Consider the following 25,080-nt stretch of genomic DNA (forward strand, 5'->3'; position numbering starts at 1 on the left):
GGGAGTCACTCCCTGCTCTGTGTTCACTCTTGTCTTGTCTGCTTCTGTTGCCCTTTCACTGTAAGCCCTTGGGGGCAGAGATCTGGAAGCGCCTTGGCAGTGCCCTCCCGCCACGCCACAGGCATGATTCAGGGACCCCTTCCTCCACTGGGTCGGGGGGCTGCATTTCAGGGGGGCAGGGAGGGCAGGCTCCGACAGTAAGAATGAGCTGCTCCGGAAGGGACCCCCTTTGCAGGCTGGGACCCCTTCTGGAGTAGCTCCTCGTAGGAGCCAGTATGTCTGCCAAGGTGACACTCCCATTCCACAGAGGGCATTTCATGCTGCCCCCGACTGGCTCACCGGCAGCAGGGGAGATGGCCCGGGGCAGCTGGCGTGTTCGAGAGGTGAGAGAAAAGTCTGGATTGACACATATCAGGTGGAGACTGACAGGAGTACAAGGAAAGTGCACAGCGGGCATTGTCTCAGCATAGCAGTGCCTGGTGTCAAAGGAGAGGGGTAAGGAGGACGCAGCTTTGCAGATGTTTGCTTTCTGCATCACAATCCCCCATGATGCAGATGGGAAACTGAGGCCAGATTATGTGACTTGCCCAAGAGGTCACACGAGAAATCTGTGCTAGAAGGGAGACTCTGGGTCAGATCCCCAAAGTCCCAGGATACAGCTCTAACCACTGGGTTACCCTTCCCCTCTTTCTCTCTGCTTTGTGCATCACCCTGCCTGGGAGCCTGGGAGCAGAGTGATTGGTTTGATCTGACCTAGGGCTGAAGTCTCTGCTCCATGGGGCGCAGGGGATGTCAAGCTGCTGGAGACACCGTCAGGGAACTCTCTGCGCGGGGGACTTGCCTATGGAGCTGGCAGACGAGGCTCTGCCGTCTTCCACACCGGGCTGCTCAGAAAATGCCGATTATTTTGCCTGGGAAAATTGGGGGGTTTTCCTTCCAAATTCCCCGTTCAGATTTTTTGGTGATTTCCAACAAAAAGCTGAAAATCTGTCGGCTTTGGAGAGCTGAAGATTTTCCAACAGGCCGAAAGCTTCCTGCGGAAATGATGGTGCGGGTCGAAAGGTTGTGGGTGGCCCGGAAAATGTTTAGATTATTAAGTATTCATTCCAATTAAATTAAACTAATTAAAATGTGTAGCTGAAGCTGAAGAAGAGGGAGGAGCTGAGGCTGAGCAGAGCTCCCCCATGATCCTCATGGCCCTAATTCACACCAGGTCGGGCCACCCGGGGTTCCAGGAGCTGCAACTCCTGAGTCCCACCCACTGCACCCACCAGGGCTAAGGTGGGGCAAGGAATCCAGCTTATCCACTGGTGTTTCTCTCCAGGGCTGGTGCTCTAGTCCCTTCCTTTGGAAAGCTGGTTCCTGGAGGCATGGATCAGTGTTCACGTCACGCTCCCCATCAGTGCCCGGCCCGAGCCAGGGAAGCTAACGATCCAACCAGCGGACCATGTTCGGTGATGAATCCTGCGGTACCGCCTGCACTAAGAAGAAGCCTGCAGCGCCCTGTGAAGGCAGGTCAGGATCAGGAGTCTCCTTGGACAGACGGGAAAACTGGAGCCTGGAGGCGCCTTCCCCAAGGTCACGCAAGGTCAGTGAGCAGAAGAGTAGACCACAGGACCCAGGAGTCCTGCCCAAGACCTTGTCCCCCGGCCCCCACTGCTCAGATGCCTTGAGGGGAAGCGAGAGCTGCAAGGGGTCAAAGAGCCTCTCCCAGGCTGATGTCCGGGTGAGGAAGGGAGCTCAGCTTTCACAGGGCGGGGCCGGCAGAGCAGCCTGGAAAGGGGCAACTGCTCTGCTGGGCAGGCTCCCACTTGGAGCGCACAGGACAGGATGCGATCGGGGTCCCCAGGACAGCCACCTGGTATGGATCCTGTGTTCCCTACCCCTCGAACTGAGCCTCCTGGTTCAATCCCCACGCCACCCTTCAGCCCACCACAGTTCACCCAGGGCAGGGATGGGGGGGGTGTCCAAGGCAGCCTTGGTCTTAACCAGCAACCCCCAACTCACTGCCTTGCTCCATGCCCCCCAGGGTGTCATAGAATCATAGAATATCAGGGTTGGAAGAGACCTCAGGAGGTCATCTAGTCCAACCCCCTGCTCAAAGCAGGACCAATCCCCAACTAAATCATCCCAGCCAGGGCTTTGTCAAGCCTGACCTTAAAAACTTCTAAGGAAGGAGATTCCACCACCTCCCTAGATAACCCATTCCAGCGCTTCACGACCCTCCAAGTGAAAAAGTTTTTCCTAACATTCAACCTAGACCTCCCCCACTGCAACTTGAGACCATTACTCCTTCTTCTGTCATCTGCCACCACTGAGAACAGCCGAGCTCCATCCCCTTTGGAACCCCCTTCAGGTAGCTGAAGGCTGCTATCAAATCCCCCCTCACTCTTCTCTTCTGCAGACTAAACAATCCCAGTTCCCTCAGCCTCTCCTCATAAGTCATGTGTTCCAGCCCCCTGATCATTTTCATTGCCCTCCACTGGACTCTCTCCAGTTTGTCTACACCCCTTCTGTAGTGGGGGTCCCAAAACTGGAAGCAGTATTCCAGATGTGGCCTCATCAATGCTGAACAGAGGGGAATAATCACTTCCCTCGATCTGCTGGCAATGCTCCTACTAATGCAGCCCAATTTGCCGTTAGCCTTCTTGGCAACAAGGACACACTGTTGACTCATATACAGCTACTCGTCCACTGTAATCCCCAGGTCCTTTTCTGCAGAACTGCTGCTTAGCCAGTCAGTCTCCAGCCTGTAATGGTGCATGGGATTCTTCCATCCTAAATGCAGGACTCTGCACTTGTCCTTATTGAACCTCCTCAGATTTCTGTCAGCCCAATCCTCCAATTTGTCTAGGTTACTCTGGACCCTATCCTTACCTTCCAGTGTATCTACCACTTCCCCCAGATTAGTGTCATCTGTGAACTTGCTGAGGGTGCAATCCACACCATCCTCCAGATCATTAATGAAGATGTTGAACAAAACTGGCCCCAGGACCAACCCTTGGGGCACTCCGCATGATACCGGCTGCCAACTAGACATCGAGCTGTTGATCACTACTTGTTGAGCCTGATGATCTAGCCAGCTTTCTATCCACCTTATAATCCATTCATCCAGCCCATACTTCTTTAACTTGCTCGCAAGAATACTGTGGGAGACCGTATCAAAAGCTTTTCTAAAGTCAAGGTATATCACGTCCACCGCTTTCCCCATATTCACAAAGCCAGTTATCTCATCATAGAAGGCAATCAGGTTAGTCAGGCATGACTTGCCTTTGGTGGATCCATGTTGACTGTTCCTGATCACCTTCCTCTCTTCTAAGTGCTTCAGAATTGATTCCTTGAGGACCTGCTCCATGATTTTTCCAGGGACTGAGGTGAGGCTGACCAGTCTGTAGTTCCCCAGATTCTTCTTCTTCTCTTTTTTAATGATGGGCACTATATTTGCCTTTTTCCAATCATCCAGGACCTCCCCCAATTGCCGTGAGTTTTCCAAGACAATGGCCAATGGCTCTGCAATCACATCCGCCAACTCCCTCAGCATCCTCGGATGCATTACATCCGGCCCCATGGACTTGTGCATGTCCAGCTTTTCTAAATATCCCTTAACCTGTTCTTTCACCAATGAGGGCTGCTCACCTCCTCCCCATGCTGTGCTGCCCAGTGCAACAGTCTGGGAGCTGACCTTGTCTGTGAAGACTGAGGCAAAAAAAGCATTAAGTTACTTCAGCTTTTTCCACATCATCTGTCACTAGGTTGCCTCCCCCATTCAGTAAGGGTCCCACACTTTCCCTGACCTTCTTCTTGTTGCTAACATACCTGTAGAAACCCTTCTTGTTACCCTTTACATCCCTTGCTAGCTGCAACTCCAATTGTGCTTTGGCCTTCCTGATTACACCCCTGCATGCTCCTCCCTAGTCATCAGTCCAAGTTTCCACTTCTTGTAAGCTTCCTTTTTGTGTTTAAGCTCACCGAAGATTTCACTGTTAAGCCAAGCTGGTCGCCTGCCATATTTGCTATTCTTTCTGCACTTTGGGATGGTTTGTTCCTGGGCCCTCAATAAGGCGTCTTTAAAATACAGCCAGCTCTCCTGGGCTCCTTTCCCCCTCATATTAGCCTCCCAGGGGATCCTGCCATCAGTTCCCTGCGGGAGTCAAAGTCTGCTCTTCTGAAGTCCAGGGTCCGTATTCTGCTGCTCTCCTTCCTTCTTTGTGTCAGGATCCTAAACTCGACCATCTCATGGTCACTGCTGCCCAGGTTGCCACCCACTTCTTCTTCCCTGTCTGCTTGAGGCAGCCCCAGAGCCCCACTGACCACAGCCACCCAGCTCTGCCTGAGACTGGGGCAAGAGCTCCCAGTGAGTGTGCGAACCCAGCAGTGCCCCTGGGCTGCTTCCACCAGCTGGGAAAGAGCCGCATTGTGGATGTGCCGTACACCGTGGGTGCATGGCGAGAGCTGGGGCAGGAGGGGCCAGTGTGGGACCTGTCTTCCGTCCTTTGGCCTCCACCAGCATCTTTTCCATTGGCATGGGGACTCTACGGGGTTTGGGGGCTGTACGGGGCCTGGGGCCAGGGTGTGGGGGCTGTACAGCGTTTGGGAGCTGAATGGGGGCTGGGGGCTGTACGGGGTTGGGGGCAGTACAGGGCTGGGGGCTGTATGGGTTTGGGGGCTGTACGGGGCCTGGGGCTGGGGGCTGTACGGGGTTTGGGAGCTGAACGGGGGCTGGGGGCTGTATGGGTCTGGGGGCTGTACGGGGTTTGGGAGCTATACGGGGCCTGGGGCTATAGGCTGAATGGGGGTTGGGGGCTGTATGGGTTTGGAGGCTGAAAGGGGGCTGGGGGCTGAACAGGGCCTGGGGCTGGAGGCTGGAGGCTGTACGGGAGCTGGGGGCTGAACGGGGGTTGGGGGCTGAACGGGGGCTGGGGGTTATATGCAGGTTGGGAGCTGTACGGGGCTGGGGGCTATCCGGGGGCTGGGGGATGTACAGGGCTGGGGGCTGAATGGGGCCTGGGGCTGGGGCTGGGGGCTGTACAGGGCTGGAGGCTTTGCTGGGGATTCTGATGGGGCAGGCATAATCCAGCCAGAGCCAGAGTCAAAACAGAGTGTAGAGCCGAGGATCAGACCCCTTCACACTCAATGCCAGGCGAATGTCGACCAAGTGAAGGGAGCTCTGGGGAGAGCAGTGGGAATGTGGGGGCTGGTATCAGAGCAGCAGGCAGGGCAGGGTGCTGGCTTCTGAACAGAGGCTAAAAGAGAAGCAGGGGCAAGACTATCTAAGGGCTCCATCTTGCAGCCCTGGTAATCCCGGTTCCCAGAGGAACCCCACTGAAGGCAGAGGGATGCTGTGCGTGGACAAGGGTCCGGGATTGGCCCCATGTGCTCCCATGCTAATCCCCCCATCTTCTCCCCTTCCGAGGTGGCTGGCGAGGGCCAAGCCATGGGGAGAACATGAGAGCAAACAGCATGTTCCTGCAGGCCCCCCAGCTGAGCCAGCTCCCGCAAGGCCCCGAAATGGCCTGTAAAAGTGATGCGCAGCTGGGAAGTTCGCCTCACGCCAGCCACAGCCTGCAGGGAGCACGCGGCGTGCCGGGGGAGCCGCTCCAGCTGGATGTCATTAGAGCTCCCTGGACAGAGAACTCCAGCAACAGCAGCTTCAGACTGCAGTCCCCCCAATCCCCCCACCAGTGGCAGAGGCTGGGGATCTCTGCAGGCAGCAGATCTGGGGTGCAGCTGGTAGGGGTGGGGAGCAGAGACCGTTAATCAAAGCTGCTTCAGATTGGGGGGCTGGAACAATGTGTATAGTGGGGGTGCTGTGAGCCATTGAACCCAAGTGAACCCTGTGCATGATGGAAACCACTGCAAGGCAGGGGGCGCGGCAACCCCCAGCCCCCCCACACACACACACACCAGACCTATGCTTCAGGCACAAAAGCTACTGGACAGAAGCAAGAGGGTCCTGCTGACTTTCCTCACTGAGGTTCTGAGATGGGCCGGCTGGGAACTCAGGGTTTCTTTCCCACGAGAAACGTGGCACCAATGGGTATTTCCCATTTTTGCTGCAATATTTTGGGTTCTTGTTGAAAAACCTGAAACTTTTTGTTGTTGCTTTTTCGCTTTTGGGGCTTTGGGTTTTTCAACAACTACATGGAGCATTTTTGATCCAAACAGAAGGTTGGGAAGAGGGTGTCCAAAAATGTCCAGGGTTTTTGTCGAAAGATATTTTTTGATGAAAACTGTCGCAGCAGCTCTGGTCTGAGACTGGGACCAGGGTAGCTAAACACATAACGGCATGAGCATGGTTCCATCTGGCCTGAGACTCGCTCTCTCTGTTTGTAGGCATGACAGGCCCCAATCTCAGCCCTGGCAATGTCTGTGACTGCCAAATCCATTGTGGGGCGCAGATCTGCGAAGATCCAAGTCGGCCCACCTGGTTTGCCAGTCACGGTTGTGCCATTAGAGGTGAAACTGCTTTGATTGCCGCCTGCGGTTAGATAGCAGGCACACGAGTGAAAATGTCCCCTGGTGTATTTATCATGTACTTAGCAAGCTTCACAAAGCCTGGTGTCTTTTCAGTGATTCATTGCCGTCTGCTTAGCAAGCTACTATGATCTTATGAGACGGACGCGAAATGCATCTCCGAAACCTGAACGGAACGCCATGTTGCCGATTTGCGTGTTAAATTTTAAAATGCACTGGTGTAAAATAAACAAGGCGCTGCTTAAAAGCAATCAGAAGCTGCTCGCAGCCTCTTCAGTACGGTCTGACAAACTCATTCCCCGGGCCCCTGCCTCTTCCAGTGCCCAAGGCTAACAGTGTGATGTTTTCTGCTAACGCAGCCATGCCAGTGCCTCCTTGCAGAGAACACGGGGTGGTCGTTGTTACAAAGCAAAGCACCATCACTGTTATTAGAAAATGAACTCCAGTGCATCTGCAAACAGCAATTTCTTTTTAACCCTTACGTACCAGCCGAATCAAGGACAATTTTCACCAGCACGTCATGTACTTCTCCGCCCTCAGGCCCAGTTCTCTGCCAAACCATCCTTTTCTAGGTCCACCGGCTTCAGAGGAAGAGCCGTTCAAAACGGCTGTGATATTGGTCATTTACAAGGAGGCCCATGGATGTCCCAAAAAGATTCACGCTTGGAAGGAGCCCAAACCTGAAAAAATTGTAGGCCAAAAGGGGAAGGTTTTGAGCAACTGAAAAAAGGGGGTGTGAGCGTGGGAACTCTTGGGCACCCTAGGTCTGGCCGTCGCTACGCACTGCAGTTAGGATGTGAGCATGGGTCTGGTTTAAGCGTTGTCGGCATTCCGCGTTCCACCAGAGCCACATTCAAACCCACCAGGGATCAGAAACGGAGCAGTACGGCTGCAGGCAACGGCCACAATCACTTCCTGTTTCTTGGCAGAGGCACCTCCCAGAAGCCCATCCATGGACGGCACAGGAGAGCATGAATAACGCATGTTTATGGAGGAGTTCTTGTTCCACGGTAGGCATAAGACCCTGATGGCACTGCCTGGGTCACCAGAGCCCTCCTGGGACAACAGAGGATATTACAGCCCAAGCCTACACAGACTATGGGGCTATTTGAGATGCTATGGGAAAGTCAGCTTCCCCAGGACACTGCAACTCTGACCCAGCCAGGACCATTGACTCTCACCGAAACCCCCATGTGGCCAGGCGTAAAGACGTTTCTAAACCAGGCGCCATCTGACAGCAGTTTTGAAAACACCAGTCCCCGCTGCGGCTCAGATTCCAATGTCCAGAACGCTTGTGAGCATTTATCTGTGCAGGCTCCATGTACCCAAACTGGAGCCAACCAAGAAAGTGTGGACAGTTTACCAGGAGAACGTAAGGACCAAGGATCCATCTAGCCCAGTGTCCTGTCTCTGACAGTGGCCAATGCCAGGTGCTTCAGAGGGAACAAAGAGAACAGGGCAACTATCGAGCAATCCATCCCCTATTGTCCAGTCCCAGCGTCTGGCAGTCAGAGGTTTAGGGACACCCAGAGCAGGGGGTTGCATCCCTGACCAGCTGGCTAATAACATTGATGAACTTCTATGAACTTACCTAATTCTTTTGAATCCAGTTATACTCATGGCCTCCACAACATCTCCTGGCAATGCATTCCACAGGTTGACTGTGCCTTGTGTGGAAAAATACTTCCCTTTGTTTGTTTTAAACCAGCTGCCTATTCATTTCATTGGGTGACATATGGTTCTTGTGTTATATGAAGGGGTAAGTTAAACTTCCTATTCACTCTCTCCACACCAGTCATGGTTTTATAGATCTCTGTCATATCCCCCCTTAGTCTGCTCTTTTCCAAGATGAACGATCCCAATCTTATTGCTCTCTCCTCACATAGAATTGGAAAAGGGCAGCAAAACTGAGCAGGGTGATGGAACAGCTTCTAATTTCTTTTTTAGATGAAGCAACCAGAAGTCAAGGTGTGGGCGTACCATGGATTTCTATAGTGGCATTATGATATTTTCTCTTATTATCGATCCCTTTCCTAAGGCTTCCTGACATTCTTTTTGCTTTTTTGACGGCCGCTGCACATTGAGTGGATGTTTTCAGAGAACTATCCATAGTGACTCCAAGATCTTTCCTGAGTGGTAACAGCTAATTTGGACCCCATCATTTTATAGGTATAGTTGGGATGATGTTTTCCAACGTGCAGTACTTTGCATTTATCAACATTGAATTTCATCTGCCGTTTTGTTGCTCAGTCACCCAATTTTGTGAGATCCCTTCATAACACTTTGCAGTCAGTTTTGGACATAACTATCCTGAGTACTTCTGTATCATCTGCAAACAGCCACCTCACTGTTTACCCCCTTTTCCAGATCATTTATGAATATGTTGAATAGCACAGGTCCCTGTACAGATACTTGGGAGACATCACTATTTGCCACTTTCAATTGTGAACACTGACCATTTATTCCTACCCTTTGTTTCCTGTTCTTTAACCAGTTCCTGATCTATGAAAGGACCTTCCTTCTTATCCCATGACAGTTTACTTTGCTTCAGAGCATTTGGTGAGGGACCTTGTCAAAGGCTTTCTGAAAGTCCAAGTACCCTATAGCCACTGGATCCCCCTTGTTCACATGCATGTTGACCCCCTCAAAGAATACTAATAGATTGGTGAGCCATGATTTCCCTTTACAAAAGCTGTGTTGACTCTTCCCCAACATATTGCGTTCATCTGTGTGTCTGATAATTCTGTTCTTTACTATAGTTTCAAGCAGTTTGACCGGTGCTGAAGTCAGGCTTACCAGCCTGTCATTCCCGGGATCACCTCTGGAGCCTTTTTAAAATATTGGCGTCACATTAGCTACCCTCCAGTCATCTGGCCCCGAGGCTGATTTAAGCAATAGGTTACGCACCACGGTTAGTAGTTCTGCAATTTCATATCTGAGTTTCTTCTGATACCATCTGGTCCTGGTGACTTATTGCTGTTTAATTTATTGATTTGTTCAAAAACCTCCTCTACTGACACCTCAATCTGGGACAGTTCCTCAGGTTTGTCCCTAACAAGAATGGCTCAGGTGTGGGAATCTCCCTTACAATGTTGGCAGCGAAGACTGATGCAAATAATGCATTTAGCTTCTTCACAATGGCCTTGTCTTCCTTGAGTGCTCTGTTAGCCCTTCGATTATCCAGTGGCTCCACAGATTGTTTGGTTGGCATCCTTATAAAAAGGTCACACTAATCAATTTGCATTACACTGAGCCAATTACAGCTGTCTTCCTCTTTAATGTGGATGCAGAAACTGTAGAGACAACAATCTCAGCATGCAATGTGGCCTGTTTAGGTCAAACTAGTGTGCTGCGTGGGACCTTGACCTAGGGACCTAGACCTCCGGCTGGTGTCAACACCATCCTGGTGTGGGCCAAGTGGAGCTGGATGGAGAGTTGGAGTCGTGCAGTCACCTCTCCCCATTAAAACCCATTGTGGTTCTTTCTGGGCCACAATCAGAACCAACCAGAACATGCCACCGAACCCCGGCCAGTCTTTTTGAGTTTGGAGAAATTTCCGCTGAGGTTTTCCCATCACCTTTCCTGGTACTGGCTCTCCATGCTCCTGGGACCTGGCTGGGAAAGCTGATGGGTGCCGTTCCCAGCCTGACACAGCAAACACTGGACCTCTCCCAAATCTCCTGGGATTTCTGGTCTAGTTCGACTGGTTCAGGAGGCTCCTGGAAGTTCCCAGGAATTGGGGCCCTCAGCCAAGCCTCCAGACCCTGCCCATCGCATGGTGTCAGCAGGGCCTCGCCAATGGCGTTTCAAGAGCTGCCCGGCTCCAGGAGTTCTGCCCACACAAAGAGGCAGAGTGGGTACCCGGCTCCTCCGAGGACTGGGGTTGCAGCCAGTTGCAACATGTTTCCTGTTCTCTCTCCTCTTCCCTCCCCCTCCCTCTTTTCCTAATTAAACTGCAGGTGAACCTATCCGGCCGTGGCAACATGCCAGACACTAAATTCCTCCATGCAGATCGAAACTTGCCTCCATGCACCTTCCAAACGCGCCGCTCTGAGAACGTGGCCGCTCTCCACTGCCAGTCCAGTCGCAGTGACAGTCCAGGGCTACTTGCTTGTTTTCAGGGTGGTCAGGCCCAGCTCCACAAAGACCCCTAGGCACCTTTCAGTGGAAAGGAGGAGCCTAAATTCCTCTGTGGAGCCAGGCCCAAGTGGCTAGGGTGCTGCAGTGGGGCTCAGGAGACCACCGACCATCACCTCTCTGTGCTGCCTTTCCCCGGTGTCTTGCTATAGCGGGTGGTCACCTGCTCCTGCCCTGAAGGGCTTGAAATCAGCCCTGGGAGCGGGCAGAGGCTGCGAGAGGGCTGTTGCTCGGGTAAGCAGCCGGCCTCGGCTGACTGGGGAAACAGCCACAGCTGCGGCCATGCCCCAATCTGGGCCCCGCTGGCCTTTAAAAGAGGGCAGTGGGCCAGGAGGAGACAGTCTCTCTGGAGATGTTGAGAGGGAGGGGCCTGACGGCTGGGAGCTGAGCAGGGTACCTAAAGTGGAGCAGGGCTGGGGAAAGGCCAGAGCAGCTGGGGAGCTCCAGCCTGAGAAACCCCCAGGCTGCAGGCCTTGATGAAGGCCTAGGAAAAGGGTAGTGGGGTTGCAGAGGGCAGCCCAAGGGTAGGCCGAAGCAGCAGGTCCAGACCCTCCTTGCCGATGATGAGTGGCAATTATACTGCAGTCCGCCCCAGGGAGCGGGGGCTAGATGGTGACTGGCAGTAGCCAAAGACTGAGGCGAGATGGGGATTAGGGGGTTGGGGGTTCCCCGGGGAGGGGAGACCCAGAGACCGAGGGGATACTGCTGGGGCAGAACCCCCAGACAAAGCGGCACCAGGGTCCAGAAGGGACACGGGGGCCAGCAGCAGTGACGAGACCGACCTGCAGAGGGTGCTCTAGAGCTGGAAAACGAGCTAATTCCCAGCCAGCCAGCAGGAGTGAGTCCCACCCCGCCACACTTGCCTATTTGGATTTTAAACTCTTTAGGGCAGGCACTAAGGGACAAGGGATTTAGGTGCCAGAGAGGCAGATAAGTGGGATTTTGAAAAGTGCCTACAGGCAATTTTGAAATTTATGGGAATTAGGCACCAAACTTGCCTTGGCCTCTCTGAACCCAGGTGCCAGTCAATGTCTTTAGGCACCTAAATCCCCTGGGATCAGGTCCTATGTGTCTCTGCAGCACACAGCACCCCAGGGCCCCGATCTCAGCTGGGGCCTCATGTGCCACTGCGATGCCTGGTTTGCCTACACGGTCTCCAGCATGGGCATGGAGAATGGCCATGCGCACCCGACTCCAGTCCATGCCTCCAGGCTGCAAGAGACACGTTCCGGGACCCGCCTCCCCCTCCCCCATCTACCCATAAAGAAATGGAGGGTGGCTGCTATACCTAGACACCCGCAACAACCAGTGGAGTCGTGGGGAGCATCACCTGGCACGAGGCCGATGGACCATGAGCAGGGCCAGGCTCTGCAAACAGAGCACCCTGTGCTGGCGGAGAAGCTACCTGCATTCATCATTATGGCGTATACCCGATACTGCCCCCGCCTGCCTGGCTCTGGCACCCCCAAGCCCCCGGCCTACCTCACAAAACCCACTCTTTGCATGGGTCTTCCCCAGTCTGTATGAGGCCTGGTGAGACGTGCCTTCCCTGAAATGACCCCCACACCCGTATGCAAGGAGACCACTCCCAGACCTGCCGGCTGTACCCTAGAAATGCCACTGGTAGGGCTGGCTGGGAACAGTTGGGCCGGGGCTTGACTGGGAGGAACCAGTCCCAAGAAACCATCAGGCCCTGCTAGCACCTCCCCCTGTATCTCAACAGCCCTCCTGGCACTGGCATGAGTCTTGGTGGGGCCGGCCAGCTGCTCCGTGCTGCCTGGCGCCGTGGAGATGGCGTCTCTCCAAGCCCAGGACGCCCTGGCATGGCTGGGGTTTGAGGAGCGCACAGGCCAGGGCCCAGAGGACACAGGGCTAAAGCTGTCAAGACCTGGCCATGGGGAGAGACAGCAAGGGACGGAGGCTGGGACAGGAGCTGGGGAGGAGAGTGCCTGGTGCCGGGGGCTGGCTGAGGTTAGAAAGAGGGAGGCGGGGGAGCCTGACTGGAGGCCCTGGACGTTTTGGAGAAGCGTTTGCTAGCAGCTCGCTCTCCTCGGGCTGTGATCCCGCAGGCTCTGCAGAGCTCAGAGCCCTCGGACGGGAGACCTCCCCAGGAAAACCCATCCTGCATCCCTGCCAGGCCCCCAGAGGTGCAAAGGGCACCATGCCAGTGGAGGTGCCATCTCCCTGGGGAGACGTAAAACCCCAGGCGCTGCCCACAGGGGGTCACTCGGGAGCCCAGAATGCCCTTGGTAAAAATCCAGGTGCAGCTGCACATCGGGGCCAGGGCCCAGCTCAGGGGGCAAGTATCGGGGGTCGCCTTGTTAGTCTGGATCCACAAAAACAAGGAGGAGTCCAGTGGCACGTTAAAGACTAACCGGTTTATTTGGGCATAAGCTCTCGTGAGTAAAAAGCCCACTTCTTCAGATGCATGGAGAAGTGGGGTCTTTACCCAGGAGAGCTTATGCCCAAATAAATCGGTTAGTCTTTAAGATTCCTCAGGACTCCTCCTTGTTTTTTAGGCTCAGGTGGTTTATTCCCCTCCCTAAAACCCCAGTGTCTACTGAACACAACACTCAGCTGCACTTCCTGTCCTGAACTGTTGTGTGACGCTGCTGTGGGCGGCCGCGTCCCACCCCAGAAGGGGCTGCATTTCCATGGCCGAAGCAGACTCACTGCAGAGGTGCTGGATGACGGGTGCAATAGAAAGACCCCAAGCGGCGCCTGGCGCTCCGAGGACCGGACCGTTTCTGTTCACCTGGCGCTTGTGCCCAAACTCCGCGTTTGATCCGAAGCAGGAAGAGGTTTGGGGCCCGGGGATTCTCTCGCAGCTGTTCTTTGTCGAGGCTCTTCTGCCGATCGACTTCCATTACTTCCCCCGGCTGGCTTTCGCCCCGGGCGGCTCGCTCGGGGCAGGGCGCGGGGGCTGCCGGATTCGGAGCGAATGAGGCGCCGGAGCGGACTCCACAAATAATTCAGAGGGCGGCTCACGCCCGGCTGAGCTGATGGCGCAGCGACGGGAACACGATGAAAGATTCAAGGGCTCTGTCACTTCGGGTTAGGGACAGCGAGCCTGCGGGCGCCTGGAGCCGGAGCCTGGCCCCCGGGGGAGCCGCTCGCATTAGCGCCAGCTGCACGGAGCCCCCGGGCCAGTCTGCTGGGGCTTCGGGAGAGGCCATTAACGGCCCCTGCTCTCACGGCCGGTTGGTTGGTTGGTTTGGGGAGGAGCTGCAAAGCGGAGCGCGGAGACGCGTTCTCCAGAGACCTGGAGCAGCTTGGAAACCCGCCAGAGAGTCCACCTGGCAGGGCCGGCGACCGTGTGCGCTGGCTCCTAGCTCCTAGCCAGTGGGCGCAACAGATCCTCAGTCATAGGATACATCGAGGTCTCTTTCCAAAGCCCCAGCCAGCCCTCCGAGCCGCGGGCGGGATTTGATGTTCGCTGGGAAGCTGAGAACCACCCGTTTCGCCCCCCGCCCCAAACCCGACAGTAACATTTCCCAGCGTCACGATACACATGGGCCGAGATCAAAGTCATCACAAATCCGCAGCTACCAATTTTCCCCCTGGGTCAGAGCAGCAGCGGCCCATCTAGCCCAGGTCCTGCCTCCAGCACCGGCGGGGAGAGAAACTCTTTTGTCCGCCCCGTCCCCCTGGCTTGGCGGGGTCCCTCTGAAGCGCCCCCCCAGCTCTGGCGGGCCTGAAGCACCCTGGCACCCGGCGCACCGCCTTCCACATCGGGGAGGAAGACGGTCAACGCCCCGTCTCAGTGCAGAGCCCCGCGGCCCTGGCTGCGAGCCTTCGGCCCCGTCCTAGCCCCGCTGTCTCCCGACCCGCTTCTGATCCCCGACACAGCTTAACGGCTCACCCCGGGCCGGCTTCGGTCCTGTCATTCTGAAACTCTGCCCAACAGAGCAGCAATAAAGGGCCGGCAGGAGTTACCGACTCGTCCGCTGACGCCCGAGGAGGCTCCAAACGGGACATAGGCAGCCAGTGTTTGGAAAGGCTCTGATTCGTCCCAGCTGTAGCAGCCCCCGTCCTGCCAGGAAGCTACACCTCGCCTCCTGGACCGTTACACAGAAGCTGGTCTTTGGTCGGAGGAAACAGCCCTTGCGGCTCTGTAGGCGTGAGGCGCCAGCAGGTTTACACCAAATGGGGTTGGGCCCTAAGGTTAGTTACAGACCTGGGATGACATTTGGCGTCTTCAGCGTCGCGTTGTGAATAAACCGGATCTAATCCGGATTCCTCCCACCCGGGGTCAGTCTACCCATGGAGACAGCGACCCTACTGGCACAAGTGAGGACGGCTCCCGCCAGGGAGGCTTTCAAAGCTCCAGCTCTAAATTCATTAGCGAAGTATTTCCCCGTCTCCCGGCCTGCTCTGGCCGGCCTCGAGAGTCCCGGTGGGCCCTGGGGCTTGGGTATTTCCCACTAATGCCACCGTGTGCACAGGTAGTTTTCTGGGTGGTTTGGAAATCGGGGTTTCTCTCGTGGGTGGGAATCCGGCTCCGCTAGTGTCTCTAACGGCGGCTGGGAGCTGGGAGACCTGAGCTCTGCCGTTACTTTTACCCTGAAACTCTCTCCTGGGGGGCCCTGCACCGCTGGGGAGAGACTTCTGACCCCCTGGGGCTACAGGGCTGGAAGCAGACACTGGGCTTGGCCGGCTCGGGCGATGCAGGGAACTCTGGCCCCAGCACTGGGCAGGCCCTGGAGAGAGCTGTCTGGAGGCCGGGCAAGGCGGGGGCATCTCCCGTGAGCGAGCTGCCAAGGGCGCGATCCTGCAGGGTGCCCAGAATCCTGCCCTGAAATCAGTGAGAGGTGAGGGGGCCCAGCGCCACGGGTTCAGGGAGACGGCTAAGGCTGTGCACGGACACCTGTCCCGGAGGGGGTCTGGGCCCCGAGTTCCACTGCCCGGGCCCAGCTCCCACCAGGGTCTGGCTCCCCCCACGAAACAAGTGTCACTGCTCCCGCGGGAGGGGCGGCTGTGGTGGGGGTCGGGTCACAGATGGGGGCGTCTCTCCTGGAGCTGGGACCGATACACGGGGGACGATCCCAGAGCAGGGAGTCGGATGCCAGGGGCATCCCTGTGTTCCTGGGCAGCGGGACCCGCTGGAGCTTTCTCCGGGCAGGCGGCTCCGGCCCTAGGTACAGACTTGCAGGAACCGAGCCTGGACATGAGGAGTTGGGGTAGTTACGCCACTGCCCGGGCCAAACTCCCACGTGGAGGACCACATCCGGTCCCCCAGAATCCCCCCCTTTCCCCCGCACTTCCCAGTGGATAACAAGATTCCCGTTCACATCCTGTCCTGCGGCGGTGCTGCTGGCGGGCTGCCACGTCCCACCCCAGAGCGGGCTGCATTGCCGAGGCGCTTCCTGAGACAAGCCCCGCGGCTCCGCTTTTCAGGAGAGACATCCCCGGGGGCCGAGAGAACTCCGCCGGAGCGAGGGGCGCAGAAACGGGGCTGGGGCTCAGGAAGGAGCCTGGGACGGTCTGGGGCCGGCGCTGGGCCTGCGCAGGGGCCTGGAGGGGTGAGTGGAGAAGAAACAGGCCTCGGCTGTAGGGACCCAAAAGGGCCCAGCCGCACCCTGGGGTTCCCACTGGCTCCTAGCCTGGGCCGGTCACTTCGAGGCCGCGGGTGCCTGGTCCAGGCCCTGCCCCTGGACCTAGCGGCAGGTGAGGGGGACCCGCCTTGTGCCCGGGGGCCGGGCGGGTGCTCCCCGGCCCTTACCTCGGCTGAAGATGATGCTCTCGTAGGGGATCTTGTTCTTGGTCTCCAGGCTGGAGCAGTTCCAGCGCTGGTCCCGGAACTGGTGCTGGCACTCGTGGATGGCGATCTGCATGCCCTGGATGGCGGACGCCGTCACGTCGGGGTGGCGGACACACACCTCCAGCTGCCGCCGGGTCAGGCCGGGCAGCGTCAGGCACACGGTGTTGGCGTTCAGCACCGGCTCCGACGGCAGCTTCAGGCCCAGGATTTCATTGGGGCAGGAGCTGGAAGGGAAGGGAGAGCCAGGCTCAGCGCCCTGCCCCTGCCGCCTCGCCCACCCCGGGCGCCAGGCTCTGCTGGGGGGAGGGGAAAGCCCCGCAGAGACCCAGTCACGGGGTCGCTTCCCAAACCCCCCCGCCCCGGGTGCAAAGTCCCCACACGGAGGGGGGTAGCCGGGGCGTCGGGTGGAGCCAGGCCCCAGAGAGACCCGCCACCCAGGCCAGCGATTCTGAGCTGGATTTGGAGTGGGCTGGGGAGTCGGGGCAGGGAATGGGGGGCTGGCTAGGAAGCCAGGGAGGGGATGGGAGGATTGGTACGGAGCTGGCCAAGGCGGGGGGCGGGATAAGGATGGAGTCAGGGAACTCTAGGGTGTTGGCAAAGGGCGGGGCAGGCTACCCAATCAGCCGATAGGGGGGCATGGGTGTCAGGATCTTGCCCCAGGGCACCAATCCCCAGCTTCGGGGTCCCCAGGATCAGAGGATTCAACCTTGAGCCACCCCCTGTTTTATTCCTGGTTGAATCAATTAACGACCAGCAAAAGATGCGTTCAGACGAAGAAACTGCCCCGACTGGAGCCCCCGCAACGAAGCCCCAGCAGGCAGAGGCTGTGCCGCTCCCCAGAGGAGCCCCGGCTCCTGGGGTGTGTCTGTGACACAGACCCGGGGCCAGATGCCGGCGAGGTCAGAGTGCAAGCCCCAAACACCGGGCTGGGCTGCTCAATGCTATTGCCTCCCCTCTGCTTTCCAGGGGCGCTGCTGCTCCAGACCCTGGGGGCGCCAAGGAAGACCATGGGCCAAGGGGCAAACTCTGCCGGAAAGCAGCCAGACATCCCCAGCAGCCGCCTGCTTTCCATGGGCATCCCAGCTCTGCCTCGGGCTCGGACAGGATTCGATAAGACTCTTCTCTACCGGATCTTATCCCAGCCCATCACCGTAGTGTCTGGGCACCTTCTAGTCATGCACCAAGTGACGTGACCGACACCTGTCATGTGTGGAACAGGGCGGCGAAGAGAACCAATATCAGAACCCAGACAGACAGACAGAGGCGGTGTATGGGGACAGACAGACAGAGAGGTGTATGGGGATGAATGGATGGATGGCTAGATGGGGGGCGGGGGTGTAGAGACAGATCGGAGGGTATGGGATAGATTAGATAGGTAGAGGGGGTGTATGAGGATGGATGGGTAGTTGGGATGGTGGGGGATGGATAAATGACAGATGGGGTGTATGAGATAGGTAGAGGAGGTATGAGGATGGATGGCGGGAGGGTGTGTGGGGACGGATGATGGGGGTGTATGGGGACAGATAAATACAGGGGGCGTATGAGGAAGGCTGGATGGTGGGAGGGGAGTGGAGCTGGATGGTGGGTGAGTATGGGACAGATCGAGGGGTTGTATAAGGATGGGTGGAATGATGGATGGGGTGGGGACGGATGATGGATTTGTATGGGGATAGGTACAGGGATGGATGGTGGGCGGACATGTGGGGACGCATGGACAGCCAGCCAGCCCCAGAGACCCAGGCCCGGTTTGGGTGACCACCTAAGCTTTTGGCTCGTTAATCAAGCAGAGGGCCAGTCAGTGATGGGGCTCACCCCCTCCAGGACAGTCACCCGGATTTGCACGGCTGTCACTGAGATCAGACTCCCTGAGCCCCGGCAGGCCCCGTGTCTCCTGTGCGATGGGCGTGGGCGGAGCACGCACTGCTCACACGTCAGCCATGTTGAAATTCTATTGCCGATCTATCCAGGTTCGTGTCCCACGCCCCTCACCCTGGTATCTGGGCACCTGCCAGTCGTGCATTAAACAGCACGGCTGCCATCTGTCCCGGGGATTCGCTCGCTCTCTCTCACCCTCTCCCGGACGGGGAGCTGTGCGTGCCGGGGTGTGCGTTGTTGTGGTCGGGTTGTGTTTTCTAACACCTCCGGTGCTCTGTGTCGGCCAGAGAAGTGCCCCTGGCACGGGGAGCAGGGGCTGGGAGGTTTGGGATGGTCCTTCCTCCCTCAGTCAGGGTCCAGCCCTAAGGATGCTCTGTTTCTCCCCGAAAGCAGAACGCCCCGTGGGGCCCGAGGAGCAGAGCTTTGCGCGGGTCTCCAGCCCGGACCTCTGGAGCACCTTGAAGACAAGGACCGAGCCCTGGGCTGTGGGGCGCCGGTGCGGGGAGTGGGGACAGGTGCCCGTGTCGCAGCCCAGCCAAGTGTGCAAGCTGCAGGAAAGGTGAGCCCGGAGCCCGGCCCGTTGTCTGCTCGCTCCCCACTGGCGATCCGGGGCAGAACCTCATGTTCTACCCCGCGGCGGCTTCTGTGCCCGAGACCCTCTTGCCAGGGATCTGAAAGTCAAGCTGGGCTCTGCCGGGCCACTCTCCGCTCGCTCTCTGGCACCCGCTGGGAAGTGTTGGGCCTGGTCCGGGCTGGCTTGTCCCTCTTCGGTCACGTTTGGCGCCATGCTCCCAGGCTGTGTCCAGTTCCCATTTCAGCCACTCCTCGGTGTGGGACTCCCAGGTCGGCAGTTCCAGGCCCACCCCAGTGGGCCCGGGCCTGTCGCTGGCACCAAGGGCCAGGCCGCCCTCCCCGCCTCGTTTAATTTCAGGGTCCGAGAGGGGACCATGATCAGAAAGTCCGGTAGGGACAGCACAGCCTCGCCCCTTCATAGCCAGGGACCAGTCCCCTAGCTCCTCATTTGGGCCCAGCTCCCAGGGTCTGTCCGAGTCAGGCCCGGCACCAGACTCTTCGCTCCTCCCTTTGGAGGGTCCCTCTGAACCTGCCGCAAAGCTACCCGCTCTGCCGCTCGACTCGGGCCTTTCTCTAGGATTCGCCAAAGGCAGAGAAGAGCCCCACAGCTCCGGCGTCTTCCAAAGCCAAGCCCCCCGCCGAGCCCCCCGCAGCCAGGGGCAGCCGCCATCCAGGTGTCTGGAGCGCTGTAGGGAGACGGGGTTCGCTTGGAGGGGCGCTGGGCGCTATCTGCCCAGGCTGTAATTCATCGGGGGTGTGTGTGGGGGGGCGTGTCTCCCATCAGGACTGTCAGTCAGGCCAGGCTTGTTCCCCTGGACGCCGTTTTACGCTCGGGGGCTAAACTCACACCCGTTCTGCCCTTCATTGCCGCGGGCCAGGCTCGGAGCTCAGCTCGCTCCGGCGCCAATCCGGAGTTACTCCGGTAGGGGAGCGGGAGCGACCTTAACAACCAGAGCAGGGAGCTCCCCAAGTCCTGACCCTGAGTCGGAGTCACTCCGGATTTGCACCCGCCTGTCAGATCAGGATCAGTCCTGCAGCAGAGTCCAGCTGTACATGTCCCGAGCAAAGAGGCTTCCAGCTCTCCCCAGCCCTGCCCGTCCCTGACTCCCAGGTCTCCTGCCCCTATTCTTCCTTCGTTCACCCTCTCCCCGCCAGCCCCAATCCAATGGGGAGTGGGGGGGAGGGAACGTGCCAGGGCGGCTGGAAATCACGTGCCGCCGCTGTCATCCTCTTCTCTGATCCCCTGGCGCTGCCGCCTCGCTCCCCCCGCCCCCCCAGACTAAGTGGGTTTAAACAGGATTTCACGGTGAAAGGCCCGCGGGTCACCGGCTGCTGCGGCTTTAATTAATACACGTCCCGGCGTCAACACATTCTGTGTGAAGGGGAGGAAAGGGAAAAAGGAAAAAAACCAGCCCAGAAACAGGAGCTGGAGCGAGCCAGGGGAGGAAAAGACGGGGGAGTTTAACCCTTCCCTGCCCGCTGCCCGGAAGTTTGGCAGCTGGCGGGGGATCAGGGGAGATCAAAGGAAGACGCCTGGAGAGGCCCCGTGATGCGGAAAAGGGGGGGATCATGGCATGCAAAGGGGGGAAGGTGGGAGTCCCCCCCCCGGAACTCGACGTGGGGCACAAGCTGGCTCCCCGCTCCCAGTCTCTGTTTCCCTCGGATTTGGGATGAAAAGCAGAGACCTAATGACCAAAAGAGCTCGGTTCTCCTGGACCCGCCCTTCGGGAGCGGCCCTCCCACCCCCGGCATCCCAGCTCGGGTGGCCACAGGGGCGCCCCGTTCCCCTCCAGGGAGGGGGTGAAGCGTTACCTGCCGAACCCTCCATGCATGGACAGACCCCGAGTTGCCTGGACTAACTACACCCCCCGGCTGCGCTTCCATTGTAGGGCCCAGCGCCAGGCTCTCGAGGCGTTTCCCGAACCCCGCCGTGCACAGGGGCTGGTCGGTGAGCGCCCCACACCTCCCCCAGAAACCCCCCCCTCTGTCCAGCCCCGGAAAGGCAAACAATCTCCCAGGAGCCCGTCAGAGGCACGGAGCTTGGCCTGACGTGCGAGTCTTCGTGTTCAATAAACCCCAGCAAAATACCGCCCCTGCAGCCACAGGGACGGGCTTGTACGTGTGAATCCAAGATTTTCCAGGGGTCCCACTAGCCCCTCGACTCCTGGGAGTTTGTTTTCTAAATAGGGGCAGCTGAGCTCCCCCAAATACCCACTCCCGCCAATCATGGGACCCTAGAACCGACCCCGGGACACAACTTGGCCCACCTCGGCCAGCCAGGCAGTGAGAGAGCGGGGGAAAGAACCCACGAGCCCTGGGCCTCAGTTTAGACAAAACTACCCCCCCCCCCCCAGCCCTGAATTGTTAGTCATTTGCAGGTGGGCGCGGAGCCAATTAGACAGCCCGGCCTGGCCGGGGGGACGCTGCCTTTAGACACGAGCAGGTGGCGGGACAGCGGGTTCTGAACTTTTCTCCATATGCTACAGCAGGAGAGGACCCGATTCGGAGCGGGACAGGAGCCGCTCGGCTCCGTCTCCGATCCCTGCGCGAGCAGACCGTCCACACCTCAGACGGACAATTCCCGCTTCCCGGGGTTTGCTCTGCGGTCCAGGTGGGCCCGGCAGAGGCTGGGTTCTAACCTGGCTTCCGCCGGGTTCCACACGGGGCAACTCGAGAGAAGCGGCTCCCGGTTTACGCGGCGGTGGAGGTGAGCCGGGAGTCAGGCCCTCGCCCGGCTGGTCCTCCAATCAGCGCCTGACCCAGAAAGCAAGGCCGAGCAGAGGCGGCTTCCATGGCACTTGCGAGGAAAAGCAAATCCCCCTGCGGGGAGAATTTCCACACGGCGGAGGAGATCTCTAGGAAGGGAAACGATCAGCCGCAGCCCGGATTATCTGGAGCAGGCGGGGGGGGGGGGTTAACACACGGGGGAAATAATCCTCTCGAATCAATCACAGAACAGAGACAATCTGGTTTAACGTTGCATTCCGGAGAGGCACAGGGCGCTGGGATTATCACAAGGCTCCGAAGTGACATCTCCTCTTCTAGGGCCCGTGTGCGGGTGCGCGGTTCATCTGCCGGGGCAGCTGCCGAGGGACCATTGGCCAAGACACACGCCTGGGTCCTAAAGGCCCCACCACGGCTAAAAACAGGCGAGTTTAGGAAGTGGGAGCCCGAACGCGGCGGGAGTTCTCTTACCTTCGCAGCCAGAGGCCGAGGAGAAGCAGGGGGCAGAAGCCGGGCAGCAGGGCCAGACCCATCTCGTGTCCCGCTGGCTCGGTGCGGAGCTTGGCAGCCGCGCCGGGCTCGGCTTTGCGGTGGGGCCTTTGGGTTTCCCGTGGTGGTTTCCCGGCTGCTGCTGGTTCTTGTCTCTTCTCGCTGCTTCTTGCACTTCCCTCTGCTCTTCAGGACCTCAGGGATCCCCCGCCTGGATTGGTGGGTTGACAGTCCCAGAAGGACGGGGCCATCCTCGCCGCAGGCAGCCCATAGCCCCCCACCCCCAACACAACCCCAACTACATGGGCCAGGCAGGGCCGCTCCCCCCTCTACCAGGACATCCAACTTCCAAGGAGCTGCGGGCTGCTTGCAGGGGGGAGAGCTGCTCTCATTCCAGGCTCCATGGGGACAGGTCCTGCCCCTCCGCCCCTCACCCAAGTCTCCAGCGCGGGGAGGGGGGCCTAGCTGCAGGGTGCTGGCAGAGGCAGAATGAGGGGGCAGGCTGCCCCTCCTGCCCAGCCCACCCCGGCTTCCCTCTTTGTCACTCTGCCTCGCTTTGCTCAGAGCTCCCTGTCCTGTGCGCCCCGGGCGGGGCGCTCCGGTCCCTGGGGCGGGTCGCGCGGGGGGGTGTCTCTCCTTGTGGGGGGGGCCAAGCTCCCCTGGATCTCTTAGGCGCACGTGGAGCCCCAGCTGCTCCCTCCTCCCCGCCGCTTTCTCCAGCTGCCTCCGGCTCAGCGCCTCCCTGCGCCCCGCAGCCGCCTGGGACCGTCCCCTGGCGAAGAGCGCAACGGGCAGGGTCCGGGCCGGGCTCGCACAGGGGCTGCGGCGGCTGCTCTGCCAGGGATCGCGCCGCGCGCTGCGTTCCTCAGCGCCCGGAGCCCTCGTCCCGACACGTCTGGGCAGGAGCCAGCAGGGAAAGGACGGGGGCAGAGGATGGCAGCGGCAGCGTGGCGGGGAGGGAGTGTGCCACACACGGCCTGCCGGGGAGGGGGCGTGCGGGCGGGGCGGGCGTGGAGGTGTTGGTGCATGGGTGGGGCGGGTGGGTGCGTGTGCATGGATCTATGGGGTGTGCATGCATATGTGCATGGATATATAGAGGGTGCATGGATGTGTGTGTGCACATGGATACATAGGGGTGTGGATGGAGGTGTGTGTGCATGGATATATAGGGGTGTACATCGCTGTGTATGCATGCGTGTGGATGTGAAAGCATGCATGGATATAGGGGTATGGACGTGTGGGGGGGTGCACAGATGTGTGTGCATAGGTATACGTGGATGTGCATGTGTGGCTGGCTGGCTGAAGGCATGGATGTGGTTTGTGTGTGTGTGTGTGTGTGAGTGTGTGCGTGAGCATGGGTGTAGCTGGATGAGGGGTGTGGGCCTGACAGCATGGTTGTGAAGGTGTGTCTATGGATGTGGTCTGGGAGCATGGCTGGGGTGTGCCTGGCTTTGAGAGGGCTGGGCCTGGAAAGGTGGGTGTGCAGATGTGTGAGTGAATGGAGGTGAGGGTGTGTGCATGGAGAGAGAGGTGTGTGTGTGCAAATCCCTATGGTGTATGGCTATGCTGATGGAGATAGCATGTTGGAGGTGGGTGTGTAAATCACCTAGGCATGTGGCTGTGCTGATGGAGATAGCATGTGGGAGGTGGGTGTGTAAATCACCTAGGCATATGGCTGTGCTGATGGAGATAGCATGTGGGAGGTGGGTGTGTAAATCACCTAGGCGTATGGCTGTGCTGATGGAGATAGCGTGTGAGTGCTGCGAGTCCCTGTCTCGGCTTGTACCTTACTCACATCCCTAAAGTCTGCTCCCCAAGCCCCCGGCCGCCTTGGGCCCTGCCTGAAAAGGTGCAGCCGGTGGCACTGATGCTCGCTGCAGCGCGGGGGTGGCCGGAGCGGTCTCCGGCACGCGGTGGAGTTGTGATGGGTGGGGGGAGCAGTGGGGCTCTGGATCTGCTGTTTACCTCTGACTAAGCGCCCCTTATTCCCTGCGTCCCGGTAACCCTGGGCCGGCGGTTTGCATGTGGGGCCCCGAGGCAGCCGCTGGCCTGGGGGCTCTGCCTCAGAAGATCTGCCCGTTGTTGCAGTGGGGAGCTGGCTGTGACCACACGGCTCTGTTCCTGCCCGAGCGAGCCGGCCTGCCAGGGACGCGACGTTCAGGCCAAGTCTCTCTGGGCCTGGCGGGACCTTTCCAGGCCTGGTAACTGGCTGTCGGGAAAGAAACACCCTGATGTGTGTGTGTAGGGGGGGGGGGGTGTTAGTGCTCCGAAATAGTCCCAGGCCGGAGATCAGCGAGACTCCCCTCCGGAGAGTACCTCCCCTTGCAGCGAGTCCAGCCAGGCCGCTGGTGCACCGGGCTGGGGCTCAGGAGATCCGGGCTCAGTTCTGCCACCTGTGTGCGCTTGGACCAGTCTCTCCGCCCCGCTTGGCCTCAGACCCGCTGATTTCTGGGAGCGTAAACTGGTCCTAGTTCCCTCCGGGCTGGTGGGGCGGCCGGAGCCGGGGTCGGCAGCCGACCGGGCTGCCGGGGAAGCGCTGCCATCCCCGGTAACTTTGGCCACCAGCAGAGCGACGCGCGGCACCCAGCCTGCACCTGCTGCTCCGGGCAGCTCCCCGGCTCCTGCCCTGCGGCCCCTCCAGCTCTGCAGTGTCCCAGACTTGCCTCCACGCCGGCTCATCCGCAGGGCGGGTGCGGGGTCGCAGGGCGGGATGGGCCGGGGAAGCGGAGTGCAGGGCTCCGGGCGGGACCCAAGGTGCAGAGCCCCCCACGCTGTCCAGTGGGAAGGAGCTCGCCAGTCCCTGTGCAGGGAAGGAGGGAGGGGGTCCATGCTGCCCATAAAATCTCCCCCCCCGAGTGATCTGACTGGGGGTGGGGCAAGGGGATCTTTCCACAGCACGTGCAAACCGACCTGCCCCCCTACTCCCAGTAGCCCCCCCCCCCGCGTTTCTCTGGGTGCCCTGGCTCCTCGCCGTATTTCTGCAGCTGCCTGTGAGTTCCCTTTCCCCGCAGTGCCCCTGGCTAGCTCCAGCCTTTGCTCCTCTCTTG

General features: G+C 58.8%; 1 protein-coding gene across 1 annotated transcript in view; it reads right to left on the minus strand.

The window, feature by feature from the left end:
* WNT10A (Wnt family member 10A) overlaps positions 1 to 22,774 on the minus strand; it is a 42,790-nt gene extending 20,016 nt beyond the window's left edge. The window contains exons 1-2 of the mRNA XM_038421896.2: positions 22,016 to 22,774; positions 16,334 to 16,596 (exon numbers count right to left, since the gene is read on the minus strand). Coding sequence (XP_038277824.1) covers positions 16,334 to 16,596; positions 22,016 to 22,077 — 325 coding nt within the window. The 5' untranslated portion in view covers positions 22,078 to 22,774. The remainder of the gene's footprint in view (positions 1 to 16,333; positions 16,597 to 22,015) is intronic.
* Between the last annotated feature and the right edge of the window lie 2,306 nt (positions 22,775 to 25,080).

This window comes from Dermochelys coriacea, chromosome 11 (assembly GCF_009764565.3).
Source record: "Dermochelys coriacea isolate rDerCor1 chromosome 11, rDerCor1.pri.v4, whole genome shotgun sequence".
Lineage (NCBI taxonomy): Eukaryota > Metazoa > Chordata > Testudines > Dermochelyidae > Dermochelys > Dermochelys coriacea.